This window comes from Anthonomus grandis, chromosome 11 (genome assembly GCF_022605725.1).
Source record: "Anthonomus grandis grandis chromosome 11, icAntGran1.3, whole genome shotgun sequence".
NCBI lineage: Eukaryota > Metazoa > Arthropoda > Insecta > Coleoptera > Curculionidae > Anthonomus > Anthonomus grandis.
The window spans coordinates 19,623,722-19,645,316 of NC_065556.1; the positions used below are offsets into that span (position 1 = coordinate 19,623,722).

A 21,595-nucleotide genomic window follows, 5' to 3' on the forward strand; every position below is an offset into this window, starting at 1 on the left:
AAATATTGCCTAGTTGTACCTGCTAGTACCTACAATATTCTTCTTACTTAAAGTATAGAAAAGTAATAAGAAGTTACAAGACAATGACAAACTTTTGTATATATAAATGAAAGGATAAAAATTCGTCTATCGTTTCCATTTAAGTTATGCATTAATGTTTTTCTAACTGAAGCATGTTTACTACCGTACAAATAAATCCTAAGGTGATTTTGCCCACACATGAGTAAAGTAACTTAAAACCGATTGTGACTACCAACAACCTAATGGCATACGCCCACCGCCACCAAGATAATATCAAATAAAACAATTTATCTTCTCAGCTCCTCACCGAAAATTAATTTAGTGCTATTTAGACTCCTGGAAGCCTTTCAAAACGTTTGATAAATGATCTATTGTGATGAGACCGTGCTTGTTCTGCTTTTGAATATTATTGAAACAGATTTTGTCCTAAAATAGCCATTATCTAAAGATTTTAATCTTTATTCTACAAAATTACAGTGAATAAATGTTATTTAGAGGTTTAACATACATGCAGGCGCGCTTTCTTATTAAATTATATTGCGGTAAAATGGTAATACTTATTATATTTTAATTATAATTTATAAATAATGTTTGGGTGCTGCTTTAGAACAATCATTATTACGAGGTTAGTTACGGGAAATACTTAATGTGAAAGCTGACTATTCAGGTTTACGTTGCTTCACTTCAAAGAAGAATAATTAATTTGTTAAATATGTGTTTTGAAATTTGATATTTATTAGTAAATCGCATGCAACAATGAAGGTTGAATTATTACATGTAAACGTTATTGAAGATCACTAAAAATTTATTGTACTACTGAATTAACCTTATTGATAAAACGCCCACTGAACTCTTTCCGAATCGATGCTAATTAATGTTGATCGAGATCAAGAATCATTAATATTTACATGTCAGGTGACATTGATATCTATTAATTCAGTTCTGCTATCGAATATCTTTTTTAATAAATGCGCATGTTTAATTGGTTTAATCTTGGACCATATATAATTAATACGTCCGGACTAAAAAGACCAAACTCCGTGGCACTTTTCGCCTATTGTTTCAGTAGAGAAAATGTTAAAAGTGGTAAGCGAGTTAGTAAATATGCGGTACCCCGGCAGGCCGACAGCATATTTTAAGTGACCCGCGAGCCCCGAGTAGACGGTTTACATTCGACCAAACACAACAAGACAAGAATAATTCAGACCCGGGACAAAAACCCGCATATTTTCGCCGGTTTGCTGTCGAAAGCCACCGTGCTCGCCTGCACCTTTAAAACGAAAAAGAACGCCACCCTGGAAACGAGACAGTTTTGCCAAAATGCATAACAATGGCGCACAGGACCGTCATCCTTTTATTTTTACACTCAAAAAAGCTGCTATTAAAGAAATTATCATCCTATACAGTGAAGTTATGCTTAGTTTAAGGGAGAAACGATATAGTATTAACAAAGTGCATAGCAATAGAGCACAGGACCGTCATCTATTTATTCTAATACTAAACAGTGCTGCTTGTAAAGAAACTATATCCAGAAAAGTTATGCATATTTATATAAAAAAAAATTTTAGGAGCAATTGCAATTAAGAAAAAATATCTCTTGTAGTTAGGTCTAAATATTTTAATTTAGACCTAACTACAAGAGATATTTGGTCATCCCTAAAACTACTTCATTTATGTAATAAAAAAATAAACTAGAATTACAGACTATTAGCAGAATTTAAAAAAATTTGCAGAATTTTAAAAAACCTTAATATTAAATCAACGGCTACGGATTTAAATAAAATTTACATTAATACTGTACCTGCCGTTTTTGTTATCTCATATTACGCACCTAATAAATTATTTTTAACTCATTCCATATTTCCCTCATTGTGGAAAAAAGATAAAATAAGGCCTTTCCCAAAGACTTTCAACTTACAAACATTAAGCATCATTCCAACTCTCAATCCAATTTCAACCTCCTCAAAAATTTTAGAAAAGTTATGGAAATTTAATTACAACTAATTATTACAAAAAAAAAATATTTTACCAGCCGCACAATCAGCGTCCAGAGCAAGTCATAGCTGCTGTACAGCAGTGGCTGCAGTAATTTGTATTATAATAATATTATATATAAGTTAGTTTAAGAAATATTTATTATATATAAGTTATTATTATTGCATAAAGGTTGAATATTGGTTATTGGAACCAAACTGATAAGAAAGAAATGATATTTCATGACTTTCTTTAGACACTAGGCACTTAAAACTATCTTGTTTCCTAACTACCTGTAATAATAAGATAATGTTTTTCTTTCAGACAGTTGAAGAAAAAATATGTTCCTTCGATATCAGGCACTGGAACATATTTTGTTCTTCAATTGCCTAGAATTATATAATAATGTTTGTCTTCCAGGCAACTGTCTGGAATAACAAAATACTACTTTTCTTGCAGGCAGTTGAAAAACGAAATTATGTTTTCACTATGTTCCATAGAAATTAGACATTTCAATATATTTTTTGTTTCTCAACTGTCTGTTATAATGTTTTTCTTTCAGGTAATTAAAGAAACAAATATGTTTCTTAAATATCAGACACTTAAACATATTTTATTTCTTAACTGCCTGGAATTATACAACGATGTTTCTCTTCAAGATTGTTGAAGAATAAACTGATGTTTTCAATAAGTTCCGTAGAAATTGAGCATTTCAATAATTTTTTTGTTTTTCAACTGCCTGTAATAATAAAATATTGTTTTTCTTCCAAGCAGTGGAAAAAAAATCTCCCTAGATATCAGGCACATAAACCTAATTCTTTCTTCAACTTCCTAGAATAATGAAATCTTGTTTCTCTGCTTGGCAATTATGGAATAAAATATGTTCTCTACATATCAGGCACTAAATATTTTATTCTACAACGGCCTGACGGCATGACACAACGGACATTCTATTTTATTTCTCAACTGCCTGGAATTATACAACGATGTTTTTCTTCAAGATTGTTGAAAAACGAGCTGATGTTTTTATTATGTTCTATAGAGATTAGGCATTTCAATACATTTTTTGTTTCTCAACTGTCTGTAATCATAAAATAATGTATTTCTTCCAAGCAGTTGAAGAAAAAAATATGCTTCTCAGATATCAGACACTTAAACATATTTCGTTTTTTAACTGCCTGGAATAATAAAATCTTGTTTCTCTGCTAGAAACTTGAAGAATAAAATATGTAGCTTAGATATCAGGCACTACATATTTTGTTCTTCCACTGCCTGGAAGAAAAACATTGTTGTATAATTTCAGGCAGTTGAAGAATGAAATTACCTTTTCATTATGTCCCATAGAAATTAGACACTTCAACATATTTTATTTCTTAACTGCCTGGAATAATAAAATATTAATTCTCTGCTAGTCAATTGAAGAATAAAATATGTTCCTTAGATATCAGGCACTTAAATATACTTTGTTCTTCAACTGTCTATAATTATATAATAATGTTGGTCTTCCAGGCAGTTGAAGAATAAAATAATGTTTTTATTATGTTCCATAGAAACTAGGCACTTCAACATATTTTGTTTTTTCAACTGGAATAATAAAATATCGTTTCGCTGCAAGGTAACTGAATAAAGAAATATATTCCTTAGATATCAGGCCCTTGAACATATTTTGTTTTTCCAGTGCCTGGAATTATATAATATTTTTCTTCCAGGCAGTTTAAGAAAGAAATCATGTTTCAATATGCTTCTTACATATCAGGTATTTGAAAATATTTTGTTCCTATCAACTGCCTAGAATTACAAAATAATGTTTCTTTTTCAGGCAGTTAAAGAAATAATAGTTAATTATATTCCTTAGATCCTATCAACTATATGGAATAAACAAATAATTATTTTTCAGGTCGTCTTATATAAATTACTTCTAGATTAAGTAAGTGTTTGAACCCACTGTGAGTTTTGTCAATAAAAATCACTGATGTGATAAATATAATGCTACGGCCAAACCGATAAAAAACATTTATTACTAGTTCGTGAACATTAAAAATCACTGTTGCGATTAATCGTTATTCTATACAAGCAAATAGGAAAAAAATAGTTAGGCTTTCAGGTTGTTTTATGAAAAAATCGTTATTATGATAATTATGATGTTACGGCTAAACCGTTAAAAAAACATTTATTACTCGAAACCGATTATAATTTATGAATTTTCAAAATCACTATTCAAGTTTAGTTAAAAAAAATATTTAATTTTTCATGTGAATTTATAACATCAATGTCAACATAAAAAATGTTTTTGAATCCACCAGGTTTTTCCTATTAAATATCACTGTTGTGACAAACCGCTAAAAAAACATGTTATTACAGCACAGGTTTATGATCTTTAAAAATCACTATTATGATCTTTAAAAATCACTATTATAGTACATCGAAATAGGTAAAATTGATCAGGTCATTTTTAAAAATCATTGTGCAAATAAATATTTTGCATTTCATCGGCATTAAATATCACTGTTGTTATGAATAAAATACTTCATCTAATCCATTAACATTTTATTACTGATTACAGGTCAAGATACTTTAAAAATCACTGCTGTGATAAATTTTTATTCTAGTCGAACAGAAAAAAAAATACCTAAAATAATTTTTACATTAAACAGAAATCGTTACTATCGACGTCTCGACTATTCACTTGATCATCCTGAAGACACTACCTAATGCGAAGATAAAAACACAATGCAACGTTGCCAATATACCAATAATTTCCAAAATAACTAAATAATTTTTATCCGAATGTTTTTTTTTTAAATAAAATATTCCCCGGTAAAATGTGTAACTATGGCACGGGCAACTAAGAGCGAAAATCGATTTAGAAAACGGTCGTTTAAAGCTGCTCGTCGGGGAATTAACGTCCGCGGGCGAATCCATTTATTCAGTGTCATATCAGCAAACAAATGGGATAAGTGTACGGGTGAAATCGTCCGTCCAACCACACTCATTAGCCTATGAAGGGACCCCATTCACCATTCTACTTCGGTTAATTTTAAAAACGCATAGATCTTGTCGGTTTTTTAGGTTACGTTGGTAATTGCCCAAGCACACGGTGCCACAACCAAAGTTCTATTTACAGTACACTATAATCTTGTGGGCATTTATTTTATTTAAGCTTTTATTTCTAATACGAAACTTAGAAAATCAAATTAATATGGCATTGTGGTAAATTGGATTCCACATGGATTCCGCAGCCATATTCAAATTTTGACTCGACAAAGCAGCTAAAAACTAAGCTATAAGAGTTTCAAACTATAAATCGAAGTTTCTTTATGGCTGAGATCAAAACACTATAAAAGTCGGAATGCAATGGGTATGTTCAGCCTGTTATTAACACATCAAGTCTCCAAGAAATGCAGACAATTCTGAAGCAATAATACTTTCTATGTTATAATAACTTTAAGTCATTGGCAAAAGCCAGTCTATGTATGTTAAGTAAGTTAACCAAATTGTTGATAAACAAAATAAATAACAACGGATCCAGATCTGAACCTTGTGTTAACCCGAGAATTTGAATCTAAAGTTCTTATACTTTCCAAACTGCGATCTAAAGTAGGCACGAATGAAACCAATTAATTGGCCGGGATAAAAAGTCATAGCGATCCAATTTACTCAATAAAGTACAGTTATCAATCTTGTCAAAAGCTTCTTAAAAATCGGTATATATAATGTCAACCTAAGACTGGGAATTAATAGATTCACAAATATGACTGGAAAGGCAAGACATATTACTAATACAAGATCGACTTTTGAAAAAATCATGATAATCAACGGAAATAAGACCTTTGACATAGTCAAACAAAAATAGATACCATATAATTTCAAAAATTTTCAAAAAATTGCAGAGGATTTAGATTGCCTCTGTAGTTGGCTACGCGGTCAGAATCCTCCAGTTTTAATAAGGTTAATATTTTGACAACCTTCCACATATTTGGAATTTGCTCTGTAGGTAGGATTAGGTTAAACATGTGAGTCAATGAATCAGTCAGGAGAGAAATACAATCCTTAGCTTAAAAAATTAGGATTTCATCGACCCCAGATGTGTGCACAGGTTTTGAGTGTTCTACCAGTGAAACCACCTGCAAAACTTTAATAAGGATACATAGTCTATATTTGATGCCATAGATGCCATTTTTCAGCAGACCGGATTAAATATTTTATTTGCTTCATTTCGGCACTTTATAAAAAAATGCGCATCTTTTGTTGCGCATAGTTTGGCTATTAAGTGGAAAAATGCTTGATACTAGTAGGCATTACAAAAATTTTCCCAAAAAATGATGCAAATACGTCAACTGTACCAGGTGTTCTGGAACATCTTTTTCTATTATTCTGGAAGGGGTCTAGATTTAGCAAATTTAATGAAATTCAAGCACTTAATTAAGATAAGCGAGTACAGATGCTTGGCCTAACCCCATCGTAAGCCCACTAACACATCGGGAAAGGTCTATTTTCAGTTATAGATGTCGCCAGCGATAAGTACGAGCTACTGCTCGGCGTGAACCTCGGTCCACCATTGTGTCTAAAATATGAAAGATAGTAATCTGAGATTAAGATAAAAAGGGGAAAGAATAGACTCCCAGAAAAGCGTATGTCGAAAAACAGTACACAAAACCTTTGTTCGTCTCGCACAAATCAATTTAACTAAATGAAAAGTTTGAATGGGTTTGTGTGCCCGGACCGGATGGAAGCCTTTCTGAGTATGGTAATATCCTTAATGGGTTTATTTATATGGAAAAATATCATAATAAGCGTAGTATAGGTGGTTATCGTTTAGATTTTCAATCTGAAATTTATTTAGGGGAGATATTTTGCTCTTATTATTTTACTGATCTTTTATTATAATGGGTGTGAGATACGTCATTAAAAATTGTTAAATTTTCTATGGCCTCTATCGCATTTGCATAAATGCAGACCAACAAAGTAACATATAATAACAGAAGTAAGTAATCAAAGAGTCATCGTGAAACTTACAGACTTATCAACATCGGAAGGCCAAATTTGATGGTTACTGATACTTGGGTCCCAATGGAGCTTAAATAGTGATTTTCTTAAATTTTTACCGCATTTCGTCTAAGATGCGTTTTTACGCGTAAAAATTGGAAAAATATAGATTCATTTTATTTATCTTCTATGGCCTTAATTAAGTTAAAATGGTATTTTTCTTATATAAGATGGCTCATTACATATGACAAGCATAATTCCTTTACGTGAATAATTGACACTTAGGCCTAAAATTGGTGTTAATGGTAATATTTTTCCTTGTCTTTACTGCGTTTTATTTTTATATCGTACTTTAAATAATCTTTCTTAGTAGTTTAATACCCTTGGGACTAAAATGGGCTTAAATGCAAAAAAATATCTACTTATGTCATTTGTCCTGGTCTCCATTACATTTCAGTGCTCTATTATATATATACCTTGAAGGATTCTCAAATTAAATGTTTCTTATCCGGCTTATTGCACTACGAACGATCAGCAGTAATACTTGAGTCTAAAATAGAAAAATGAAGAATATCCCTTTGAAATTCATATAATATTTCATCAATTCTAGCTCATAGAAACATCACCGTAAAACATCCATAAATCCCAAATGAAGAAACTTAATTACGTCTCGCAGAAAACAGAAATTACCCATTCGCTCCCGTAAAACCCGAACCATGACACCTAAACTATAACCTGCATGATGTGGATTTATCTTGGTGGACGCGATCGTAAAGATAAAGCATACAGTAGGTTCGTAATTAATCATCAAGAGTTCCCGAGATGCCCCGGGGGCCCCCTGGTTGCTTATAAACACCTGGTCTCGCCAGTGCCATTGTTTTTGGGGCCCCGGTTGATTACACCTTTCGATTGCATATTTTAGTAATATTTTATTATTGGAGCATTGTCTTTTCGAACTGTTATTTTTGTTTGACTTGAGGGTAGAAATCATGTTCCTTTTTTTCTTAATTGGTTTTTTTCGCTGCTTTCTCGTCGCAGGTGAACGAATACACTTCACTCCTCCGCCCCGTCCCTTTGTAAGTTTATTTATTCATTAATTTTCAAAGTAATAATTAAAAATGAGAAGATCTTCAAACACTGTAAGATCGAAAAACACGGTCTTTTTCCTTTATAGGTCTATCTTCTTTTCTCTCAAAGGCTCTCTTACTTAAATTTTATTGAGAAATTACTAACTACTAATGCTACTCCAGTGACTCCAAGAGAGATCTGCACCAAAAAGGCCAATAATTATTTGATGGTTATCTATGGTCTGGAAAAGAAAAACCTATTGGTCTAAGATAATAGTGACCTTCTAAAGAAAACACAAGAAAATGTAAGAATAAGGCTGTCTAAAACCAATCAGTCAAACGTCAGTCAATCCTGAAGTTAGGGCAATCCCATTTCTTCTTCTTTTGGTAAAAGTAACAAAGTAACAACAGCACAATTTTTATTGAAATTCAATGTTATGTAAACTGTAAACAATGAAAAACAAAAAATAGTTGATGTGACTTCGAAAGTTCCCAATCGCACTACAAATAGATCAAGGAGGCAAACACAAAATCTATTACAATTTACAAATCGTGGACTTCGCAGCACTGTGAAGTTGCACTTTATTAAAGAGATTCAAAGTGCAACTATTACTATACAACTATTGTATATTGTACACTAAAGTATCGACAAAAATTATTGTACATAGAACTCTTAACGTAATAGGAGATTTTTAGTTTCATTTTTAGCAAAGTAATACTAAAACTGTTTAATTTTCGGTCTTTTAATCTTATCTATTAATCCTTAAAGAACTGGTCAAATGTGATACTCGGAATGAGAGATCTGAATTATTTTCATTACTAACACTGGTGGATATACTAAGCCAGTTGATCTCACTCAGACCACAAAAGTATTTTTTTTGAAATCCAATATTTGACCACAAATTCTCAAATTATACTTAGAGACCAATAACAAAAGATGGTATCTCTAATCTATACCAAATCATGCTTAACTTCAAGTTTTAATTTTAATAATGTTAATAATTTGAATATCGATTTATAAATAAAAATACTAATTGTACTGTCAAATTTCATTAATATTTCTTGTCCGGAAAAATCAAAATTATTTATTTAAAATCTTCCTAATAAGCAAGTATGCTGGTTTAATGATGACTTAGAGAATATCTGTAATAGACTTCATGTCTTGATAAATTTTAATAAAGCCGTAAAGAAAAATAACTTCCGACTATATGGATGAATTTAGTCTTTCCATTCCAGGCAACTGGACAGTGGGATTTTTAAATTTTTTCCCTTTATTCCAGGCAGTTGGATAAGTTGATCATCTAACTTCTTTTAAAAACTTTAAAGGAAAAATAATTTCGACTGCCTGGACGTGTTTAGTCATTTTCCCAGGTAACTGGACAGGTGCAATTTTTAATTACTTAAAAACTTTAAATAAAACCTACTTCCGACTGTCTAGAAGTATTTTCTGTCAGAAATTTTAAGGGAAAAATTATTTCGACTGCCTTGACTGCCTTAAGTCTTAATTCCATGCAAGTAAACAATTAAAATTTAAAAAATTGCTTATAAACCTTACAAGATATTAATTGAAGCAGTGCTTAAAAGATTAGCAAAAAAAAACAACAAATAGTATGGGACAGAAACAAAAATAAATTTAAAGATTATTTCATTAAAAAATTATACACAAATCTCACCATAGTGTCACACTACCTTTACTTAAACTTGTTATTTATGATTATTTTAAGTAATTTTTTTCATGGACTTAATTAAATATTTTCATCTACTTTGCTCTGGATACAACTGTGCAATTCCAAATGGCTAAATGTAAAACATCAATCATCCAAGTAGCGCAATCTATAAAAACGTAATATATTCTCCAACATTCTATTGTTAGAAATATTAACAAATAAAGAAAAACTGAAAAACGATTGTCATAGCCATTTAAGTTATGCCTTAAATTTTGCAATTAAAATGAGTTGAATTAGGTTAGATAAAAAACTTTTTAGCTAAAAATATATTTAACACATGGTTTTGAATATACATTTTTTTAAATATTTTTTGTTGCATTGAGGTCCTAGTACTATGCCAAAGAGTACCGTAATAGAATATAAAAAAATACACGAAATTTATTAGATCTGCAAAAATCAAAGGAAGTGACGAATGTATTAAAAAGTCTAGTAACCCTCAATAAGCTATATGAAATCTTAATAATAATAAAATGAAAAATGACACCTTTATTTCAAATCCAAAACTCGATGCAACTAGTTTTAATAACCAGTTTCGTTGAACCGAAAAGTAAAGATTCAGACAGTATTAACACAAGAATCAAAAAAATTATATTTCAACCTCTTACTGTATTAATAAACCAATCTATAGCTTGCGCAATATTTCTTAAAGTTAGAGCCTCTCTTTAAAAATACAGGCTCAATTGATGACTATAATAGTAATCGTCCCGAATCCCTGTTGCCAATATTTTCAAAAGTTTATGAACGTATTTTAAAAAATCAAACTAACAATTACTTTAAGTCTAAGGCTCTGGATTCTATTATATTAGTAATACTTTGATAAATATCTTGATACTCTTGCATCAACCTCCTTTTAAAAAAACTATCTATCTACAGTTTTCAGGATGACGCCATTCAGCTTCTTGACTTGCATCTCTTTGTTCGATACCAATATGTCCATTTTAACCGATATGAAAAAACAATTTCGGGAGTTTCGAGTATCATAAGGACGGTATTAGGCTCTTTGTTGTTTTTTATTTTTATAAATCTTTACCCATAAGGTGAGGAAATATTATCCCATATATACTTCCCAGGAATGTAACTTGAGTCAGTTGGCCAGGCCTATATCAAACAAATTCCAAACAAATGCTGAAAAAGATATATGACTAACCGGCATAGCTTAGCCCGTGAACCTACCGACAAAGTTAATATGTGGAGCACATACATTATCATATATTACACGGGGATCGGGATACAGTGATCCCTATTTCCATATTTCATAAGGCCCAAGATCGCTCGACGTGTAAACAAATACTGCGGTACGCGGCCGAAGAAGTAAAAAGAAAAAAAAATATACCTTTACAGTCCGTTCTGTTTAAATGTCAAACCCATCATGTAGATTTTTATTTTGTTGCTCAGCTGGTTCTGTGACCGAAGCTGTTTTATATAGTCGCGAACAGGTTGTTTTACAGGGTGATAAGGAATAAGTGGTCCATTTTGTTCGGGGATTATGTTGCCAATTAGCCAATTTATTTTCTTCCTTTAGTAAACCGCGAAAATTCCAACTGGATACGTACAGTTTTAACCGATTTTACACGAAGATACCGAGCAATTTAATAACTTGTTTGAGTTTCAACAGATTTGACTGGAAATTGATACTGTGCGCGTCGTTTTATGGAATAAACGTTCAGTTTTTTATGTTTATGTATAGTAAATAAGAAAATTCCAGGCATGTGAGAACATTAAGCCATGGAAACGCAAGATAATCTAATCTACAGATCATTTTTCATCATCGTATAGAGTATTAGGACAAAGTTTATAAAAGACTTTTATAATTATCTTATTGAACCACTAGTTCATATTATAAATTTAATATTTAAAACAGGGAAAGTACCTGCAGAATTTAAAATATCAATAGTTACTCCCATTTACAAATCAAGTGTGAAATAGGTAACTATCGTCCTATAAACATAAGACTTGTAAACTATTTACAGATGAATAAGTTATTAATATTATTATATATCTTAATATTATTATTATTATAATTAGTTGTTATAAGTTAAATGAAGTAAGATTTTTAATAATTTTTCAGCTTGCTTTGCAGACGTATGATTTTATGGATTGCGATTTACTTATACTAACTGAATGCCCTAAATTAACAAATATTAACTGTTTTAATATAACAAAACTGACTATAATTTTTTGATGGATATATAGTTGACTTTACAATGTGGCCTCATTCACGATGTAAACCGACCTTCGAGCAGTAATTTCTAACTAAGCGGACCCTTTTCACTCTCCCATCCGATAAATACCGGTTAAATCCCTCAAAATTTAATCCTTCTATTACGAAAATACTAATCTCGTGTCGAGTGGCGCCACCATTGTCAGTACCCTGTTATTTTTGTCTCAAAAGCAACTTATTCAACCTCGAGTATTTATTAATGTATTGTAACCTCAAGAGTGTTTACGTTCTTTAGCCACCGTTGCATTTTAATGTTTTGTTGGGTGCTTAAGGACCCTTTGGAGTACCACTTCAATGCACGCGCACCCTATAGTTAACAGTAATTAATGTAACTTTTCCTTTAACAAATGTTTTAATAAAAACTTAGATAAAGTAATATTCTAATTGGCCCAGCAACACAATAAACTCCAAGCAATTAATTATTTAACGTTTAACATTAATTAAGTAATAAATTAATGAGCGCGGTCCCGTTATTTGCGTATAATGGGTATTTAAACATCCGAGAATATGTAAAACGGGATAAAACAGTCATTTCGTAATTTTTATGCCGAAACAAAAGACTTTAAGTTGCTTGCATAATATTGCTGAAACAATATGATTTTAATTAGCAATAATGTTACGACAGGACTATTGTTTCGGGGGAGGCAAGGAATTCGAAAGGTTAGGGCGTTTGTATCATACATTTTTTATCTAATTGCATTTACGATAATTAAGAAATAAATAAAAAAGGGTGAGAAGCGATCCACACAGTAGTCCAATTTTCGTGACGTGCCTGTCACGCCGAAATCGATAGGCCGATGCATTGATTTTCCCTAAAATGAGGGTGGAAACCTTGGATGTCCTATATTTTTGTAAATAAAGAATTTCCTAGGTAGATTTTTTTTTATTTTAGCATAATAGATCTGAATCCAAGAAAGTTTATTCTGTAGGTCTAGCTTATTTAAATCCAAAGTTATCTACCAAGAACTCTGAGCTTGACCCAGTAAAAATTTGCTGGCATGGAGCAAAATTTAAATTATTTTATTTCACAAAAGGTGAGGCCTATTAAAATAACTTTAATAAAATCTTGGAGAAAATTGTTTGCTTTTTATCTTTGGTTATGATGATCACTGTAGGTTAATTACCTAAAAAGATATCAGTGTTTTTTAAATCATAATCTCCTGGAAAAGGAAAGCTTCTCTAATTACTCAGATATCTCTAAAGCCTGTGGATCTAGAGTTATAATAGTTATTACGAGTATTGAAAGGTCTCCCCAACCCAATAAAAGTTATTTAATGATTACAGACCAAACAAATCAAACCTTATCAACTAAAGACTTTGAGCTTGATCAGATGATAAGCGTCAGCTGGCGTGAAGGTAAAATTCAAACAGTTCTATTGAATTAACCTGTAGCTGACTTATTATCTATCTTTCAACATGACCAATTCTTATGTCATCAGTTCTTTCGAAGGAAGAGCTTTTCTCTTAAAGTTGAGATATCTTAAATTATAAGATAGTTTCACCACTAACTAAAATTAATAACTCTATTTTTGCTCTTTAGAAAGTAAAAATAAAGAGTTTTAGTTAGTGGTAAAACTGTCTCGTCATCTGAGCGTCACACCAAAGGTTCCAACCATAGGACTATTGAGATATCTTCAATGCTATTGGGTTTAGAGATTTAAGAGTTATAATAAATATTTAAGAGCTGACTACTGGTAATCAAGTAATTTTATAGTTCTAAACCAAGCAGATCAAAAGTTATCAACCGAAGACTTTGTGCTTGGTCAAATAAGGATCAGCTAACATAAATAAAAATTTTAATAGTTGTTTCTCCTAAACTATCAATTTGATAGAAATACGTTTCACACTGTTCATCTTTGGTTATTATACTTCTAAACAAAATATAAGCAATTCTTATGTCATCGTTATTTAATTATTCTAGACTAAGTAGATCAAGAGATATCAACTGAAGACTGTGAGCTTGCTCCAGAGAGTCAATTGACATGAAGTAAAATTCAAATAGTTATCTCGTGTAGTATTTAATTTTAAAATTTGAGTTTCGCGCCTTTAGATATAACGTCATATGTGTTGACAGTTATTACGTTTTGTTAGGTTAGCATAGGTGATCGACAGATAGAGATTATGACGTGACTCTATTATGGCGAGACGTATTAATTTATGTATTTCAAATTATGGACTTATAATTTATGAGTTGTAATTTGTGTATTTGTTTAACCGAATAAAAGGCCATTCTACACTCGTAGACTATTAATCAAATAAAAATTATTTTAATAGAGTCTTGTAGATATTCATTCAGTGTTTATTTTTAATTGTTATACTCATAAGTGTAAATCAACTACCAAAGAAGATATAAGCCATTCTTGTGTCGTGACTTTGGATTTAGAGCTTCAGTAGTAATTTCCAATATTGAAGAACTAACTATTGGTAACCCAGTAAAATATATTTTATAATTCTAGACCAAGTAGATTTAAAAGTATCTAATGAAGGCCCTGAGCTTGGTGCAATATGGGACAGTAAACGTGAAGGAAAATTCAAATAGTTACATCGTCTAAACTATCAATCTGATAAAAATAATTTAAATAGAATCTTGTAGATATTATTTATCTTTAATTATTATGCTTATAAGTGTAAATCACTACTAAAGAAGTTGGTAACCCAATAAAAGTGATTTTATAATTCTAGACTAAGCAGATCAAAAGTTATCAACTGAAGACTTCGAGCTTGATTCAATAAGGGTCAGCTGACGTGAAGGAAAAATAAACTAGTTGTATCTCCTAAACTATCAATCTGAGAGAAATAATTTTAATAGAATCTTATATACTCACTGTTCATCTTTAGTTATTATACTCATGAGTGTAAATCAACGACCAACATCTTTTGTCGTCACTTCCGTAAAAGGAAAAACTAAGATGTCTTCAAGGATATTTTTAGAACTTTAAGAGTTATTATAAATATTTACGAGCCGACTATTGATAACCCAATAAAAGTAGTCTCATGATTCTAGACTAAGTAGATTAAAAGATATAAACTGTGGACTATGAGCTTGGTCCAATAAAGAACAGCTAACGTAAAGGAGAATCCAAATAGTTACATCTTCTAATTAAATCAGAATTTTGTGGATGATTATTCACTGTTCTTACTCAATTCTATTATAGTTCATCTTTTGTTAATATACTCACGAGAGTAAATCAACTACTAAAGAAGATAGAAGCAATTCTTTTGTCGTCACTTCTTTGAGAGAAAGAGCTTCTCTATCAGCTGAGATATTTCCAAGCGTTTTGGATCTAGAGCTTCAACAGTTATTACCTATATATTTTAGAGCTAACTATTGGCAATTTAATTAAAGTTATTTAATGATTCTAGACTAAGTAGATTAAGAGTTAGCAACTGAAGAGTCTGAGCTTGATCCAATACTAATGACGTGAAGAAAAATTCAAACAGTTCTTTCTCCTACACTATCAGTCTAATAAAAATAATTTTAATAAAAAGTTGTAGATAATCACTCACTGTTCATCTTTGGTTGTTAGTCTGATAAGTGTAAATCAACTACCAAGATATAAGCAATTTTTATGTCGTCACTACTTTGAAAGGAAGAACTCTAACAGGTGAGTCATTTCCAATATCTTTAAACTTAGAGTTTTAATAGTCTAGTGACTAGAGCTGCTTATTGGTAACCCATTAACAGTAATTTCAAGGTTCTAGATCAAGTACATTCAAAATGATCAACCAGAAGCTCCAAGACTTTTGCTTTTTCCACGCATAACCAAATTAACATTAATGAAATCTGTTTGGGTGGAAGTTACTTGAGATTTACAAGCACTTCCAAGTTCCAAGACGAGGCAAGTTCTTCAAAAGAAGAAAAAAAAGCATAACCAAACAAGAAGAGGTGAAGGATAGATAAGACTCAACTTTCCTTAAACAGAACAACAACCAAATACTTAGACTTTTTTAATGAAAGATATAATAAGACAAATTTTAATGAAAATATATTTTTTCAACTTACCAGTCTTCTCTTTGGTTTGATTAAAGGCCTATTCTGACCATTCATTTTATAATATAGTCCACAGGCGTTACATAGGTAATGTCCAGTACCATCCCGTCTCCACAGGGGCGTACTTGTGGCACCACAGTTCACGCACTCTCGCCCTTCTAGAGAAAGAAATGCCAAATCAGGTTGATACATAAAAAGCTAAAAGAAACAATATATTTATGTACCATGCAACAAAAGAATACTGTCAAGTCATTAAACCGCTAATTCTAATTCCACATGCACAAAACCATTACACCGAAATGCGCTAAAGCACATTAAAAATAAATAAAAAAAAGGGCGCAATCATCATGCAGTGGCTATTAGGGAAGGGAAATCGATTTATCAAAATTAAACACAACTTTTGGACGTTATTGGACGCACGTTATCGTTTTGTGAATACGACTTTTGTATTATAAAATATTGGTATATGGTGATTTTTATTTTTTTTTTTGATTAACCGCATTCAATGTAAAATTTTAAAAATATTTACAGAACGTCATTGTTAGATTAGGTTCTGCATGAAAACCTATGAAATTTAATGGGTTAAGATTGGAGCTGAGCCCTGATTCTGCATGTTTTTATTGCAATGAAAATATATTGTTCTTGGTTTTTACGGCGTTTTGTTCCTTACTTACGCCTTGACTAATCTTAAAATATAATTTTTATTATGTAGTTTTAATCACTATAAACGACGATCATCATTTTATTCCGATTCAATATCATAAAGAATGAGCCAAAAAATGGGTAATATTAAATTTTTTTAGGTTTCTACCGACTTCAACTCTTTACTCATACCCTGAATCATCTTCAAATAATATTTTGGTTACATAGCTATGCCTACTACAAACGATGCTAATTACATTATTTCAATAATGCATGATTCAAGGGCGTCAGATAGAGACTCAACCAAAAAATGAGTAAAGATTGTTTCTCTGCAACATTTTATTTGTTACTCACTTTTGCGATCATCTATGATTCGTCAGTTAGAGATAAAGATCCTTAATCACCTTGAAATGTATACATATTTTTTACCCACTGGCTAGGACAAACATCACTTTGGCGCTATCTCTTGAGCGTGAGATCAAAAAATAGGTCACTTTTTTAACTCCTACCAGTTAATTCGTCTCAATAATAACCAACCAGCAGCTCCTTCCTAATAATTAGGACCACCAAGATCGCATAAATTTTTATCAAAATCCGGTTGACAAACCCGACAGTGTGACGAATGATCTTTCGATCGTGTATATATAATGTAACTTTAGGCTATTGCGGTAGTACGCATTAATTTCTTAATATTATTATTAATGGTCCTCCTAGTTTATGAAGAAATTTAAAAATAAGTTTATATATCCATATAGAGAAGTGAGTTTTAAAATAAAACATTTTAAAAATTATGTAAGTGTGCTTTTGTAATTGGGTTTCAATTGCCTCCTTACACGTGTAACAAAAAAAATATCGCAATGATGAAATCGTTTAAGCAAACACCGGTAATTATTATTAGTAATGCCACTTGTAAATTTATCTCCGGTCAAGTACTACCGATAAGAATCGGAAACTAAAAGATTTTGATTGACGTGATTGTAGATTAACGTCCTAAGGCTACGGCTACTTAAACTACCTGAGTAACAAAACGTATTCGTTTTATTTATCTATATAAATATACATGCTATAGTCATCAAGGATTGACATGCGCACTTTTTTTTTAATTCATGCATCATTTTTTTTGGGGGGTTTTTGGCCGTGTGCCCACGGTATTAAATCGTTTCACGTACCTGTAACAGTAGTCAAAAAAAAAAACGAATTTTTATTGCACATCAAATCAGTGTGTCAAAAATATGCCGATTTATTTGCAAGTCGCACAGGGGATTAATTCTTTTATACGAAAGAGGAAGCTGGTTATTCAATCCGACCGAGAAACCACTTAAAAATAGAATGAGGCCACTTTATAGAAATTAGAATTTTTGGTTTATTTTTCGGATTTCGTCAAAGGGAGGTTAAGCGGATTAGAAATGCGACAACGTTACCAGATCCGAGTGTGTGTTTTTTTCTCTCTATTGAGCACCTGGCACATAATTTTAAGCTAGTTTATATTGACTACTGGGCCGGAAAAATAGATTTAAACCCCCGTTCTAAGGGCCAATTTCTATTGGGGATTGTTGTTGGGAAACCTCGAGAAATGAGTTTGTTTGTTAGGAAGTAGTGTGTTTTTTTTATTAAGTAAACTTCTTGATCGGTTTTATAAGGGTCAGGGAAGTATTTTATATCAGAAAAAGCAAAAAAGAGGTTTTATAAAGTAGAAAAGTTCAATTTTCTGAAGCGGTAAGAAATTGCGTTTTTATCTAGTTGTGGTATGCCAGAAAATTATAATTTTTAGCAGATCTAGACACTAGCTTATATATAAAGAAATATAGAAAAAAATTTAGAAAAAACTAATTTTTTATTCTTATATGACGTACTTTCTCTGAGGTATGACGAATAATGGTATTTTTTATATGTAATTGGGCAAACTATGCCAGAAAACACAATTTTAAAATAAATTCAAACAGTACTTGAAAAAGTAATATAGAAAAAATTGCTAAGGTTGCATTTTTATTCCTCTGTTTCATAAATCATAAAAAAATTGAATAAAATATTGTTTTTTTTTCATATATTAATATAATTTTTTATATATAATATAAAAACATAATTTTGTATTGAATTTGAGTTTTCTGAATAATTAATTTCAAAAAATCTTGACTAGATTTGAAAACAAATTTTTAGTAAATTGCATCAAAAGAAAAAAATCTTCAATTGCCTGAAAAAAATAAATGTCTTTATCAGACAGTTGGAGATAATGTTTTATTTCTTCCAGGCAGTTAAATATTTTTTTTTAGAAATATAAGTAGGATAGTGTAGAGTTTAACTGCCTGTAAGATATATCCCATTTTTCCAGACACATGAAGATAATTATTTAATTCGTCCAGGCAGTTGGCTTTAAAAAAAATTAAGTAGAAAAGGAAGCTATAAGTGCCTGGAAAAAACTTCAAGGAAAAAGAAATTGCCTATGAAAGACTATAGTGAAACAGGCCAAAGTATGCTACCCTTAGTATGCTCAGAGACATACAATTGTCCAAGTTATGCAACAGATATGACCTGCTCTTCAATCCACACACCAGTGAATCAACTTCCATAAACCTAACACCTAATGAAAAACTTTAATTGATCATGTTATATTATTCCCTAAAAACATTTAAATATAATCCATTGATTGCAAGCCAGTACTCGTCCTCGAAAATATACGAGTGCGAATTCTGCAAATCTCGTCAAAGCTACGCATGGTAGTACTCAAAAAACACCTCATCTTACGTCATTGTGATGATTATAACAATGTGGCAGCTCCGTATGTCACTGGAATCTATAAGGCAAATGAAGACAGCACATGCTGTGGTGACGTTTCCAAAAAAATAGATAATAATTCTGAGAAGTGTATCGTAACTAATGCATAATTAACTTTGATCATCTATCTTTTTTTTTCTTCCTCAAGTTCCGTTTCGTTTGATGTTAATCCAAACCAATCTCTTAAATTTTTGAGCCAAGATGTTCTTCTTCTTCTCCGGCTTCTTTTACCTTTTATTTTCCCCTGCATTATGTTTTCAAGTAACGCATATTTAGGTCCCCTTATAACATGTCCCATTCCTTCTCCTTTTGAATTCTTAGACGCAGTTCCATGTTCGTGACTTTATCTTTCCAGGATATTTTTAATATGCGATGATAGCCACCACGTTTCAAAGGAACCAAGTTTATCCATTTCGGCCTTTTCCAAAGTCCAAGCCTCAGCTCCATAAGGTAGAGTCGAAAATACGTAGCACCTTAACATTCGTATTCTAAATTTTAAATTGTTTCTAAATTTCTATTTCTTCTTAGATTCTAAATTTTAATTGCTATTTCCTTACTCTCTCTGTAGGTGTATTGTCTATGATAAGGTTACCCTGGATATTTTCTCGTTTGGTTATGACCATAAACTTTTAGACCGTAGGATTTACATGCATTATTAGAGTTGTACAAAAAGCTAGACATCCAGCGATGCAACCTACTGAACAAGGAGACAAGGATAGAACGCTGGATCAAAATCTTATAAATACCGAGACGGGCATAAATAAAAAGTGTACCCGACAGAAAATTAGGCAAAATAACGCTAATTAAGCGACATCGCAAATTCTATTGTTTGCACCCGCATACTTCGGGCTTGTGAAGAATTTTCGCGCTAATTGAAGTGACCCTTATAAAAACCACTTGCGCTTCACGGATTTTTCTTTATTGCCTCGTTTGTCCCACAGAATCTGAGGGAGATCGATAATGATTTAATAAACTTATAAATAAATTCACAGGCACTCGAACGATAAGACTTTTTAAAATTGTTGTTTTAAGTACAATTTTCGTCATACAGGTAGTAGAGTAAAGAATAACTTGCTTTTTGGAAATTTTTAACTTTTTAGTAAGGTGGGCATTTACCCAAAATATTTTAGGGAGGCATTACAGTCAACAGAGACCGAAATACTGCTTTTAATGTGCAAAAATATGAAAGTGATCGCCTTGGCCATTGAAGTTATGCAAAAACATTTGTAATGAACGTTCCAAATCAGGCAAATACGAGATTGTTCTCTATTATTTTCTTAAGCAATAGCTTCAAATGAGGTAGCAACTAAAATTTTTAAGTAAGAAAAGCGTAATTTCCTTGGTTTATCAGGCAGACCATTCAAAAATTAAACATATGATATTTTGTACTTGCTTTTAAAATCTCAAAGCAGTAAGGTTGCCATGGTCTACTAAAGTTGGTCAAGAACCAACTTTGGTCCCTGAACCTCCTAATTGCAACCAGAACCATTTTATGCAACAAAAGTTCATTCATACATCAATTCCACGATGAAACACGCTCATTTGATTGCACAAAAACCCATGGCACCGTGCACGCGATCCACATCAATTTCTTCACACACCTTATTCCACCCACCGTTGTCGGGATACGTTTTACATTTTTTTTTTGTTCGTTTCGTTCATCATATTTTCGCAACCAGAGAGCCCGTTTCCTCTCCCAGTTTCTTCTCTTCGGTAACCGGCAACAATTAACTGCTTAATGATTGCATTAGTATCCGCCATTTTGTTGAAGCGATCCGTGAAGCCAGGCAGCGCTTAATTAAAAATTACACACAACGAGAGCGACTGCGAAATGTATGCGCCTGAATATACGAAATAGCTTCTTTGTTTTCGTACGGCGTTTGTTCTGGTGTTCATGGTCTTCTTGGACGATATTACTTGCATGAGAATACTATTACAGGGTCGCACTTTAATTTGATTTTGTTAACAAGCACACTTGAATCAATGCCGTAGCATGGGGATATTTTTTAGATTACGAAAAAGGGAAAGAAAAAGTACAAGAGTAAAGGACCTTTGGCCTTCTTGTTTACCAGATAACAAAAAGAAAAATTCAAGTTGCAAAAATTTTAAAAAAACTTTTTTTTTCCTTAAAATCTGAAAAACTATGAAACTGCAATTAAAACAGATGCATAATTTAAATGGTCACGACAATTTA

The 21,595-nt window shown here is 31.7% G+C and overlaps 1 protein-coding gene across 3 annotated transcripts in view; it reads right to left on the bottom strand.

Moving 5' to 3' along the window:
* Positions 1-21,595, bottom strand: part of LOC126742405 (GATA-binding factor C-like) — a 114,998-nt gene that overhangs the window by 48,128 nt on the left and 45,275 nt on the right. For all 3 annotated transcript variants that reach the window (XM_050449059.1, XM_050449060.1, XM_050449058.1), the window contains exon 5: positions 16,000-16,145. In XM_050449059.1, coding sequence (XP_050305016.1) covers positions 16,000-16,145 — 146 coding nt within the window. The remainder of the gene's footprint in view (positions 1-15,999; positions 16,146-21,595) is intronic.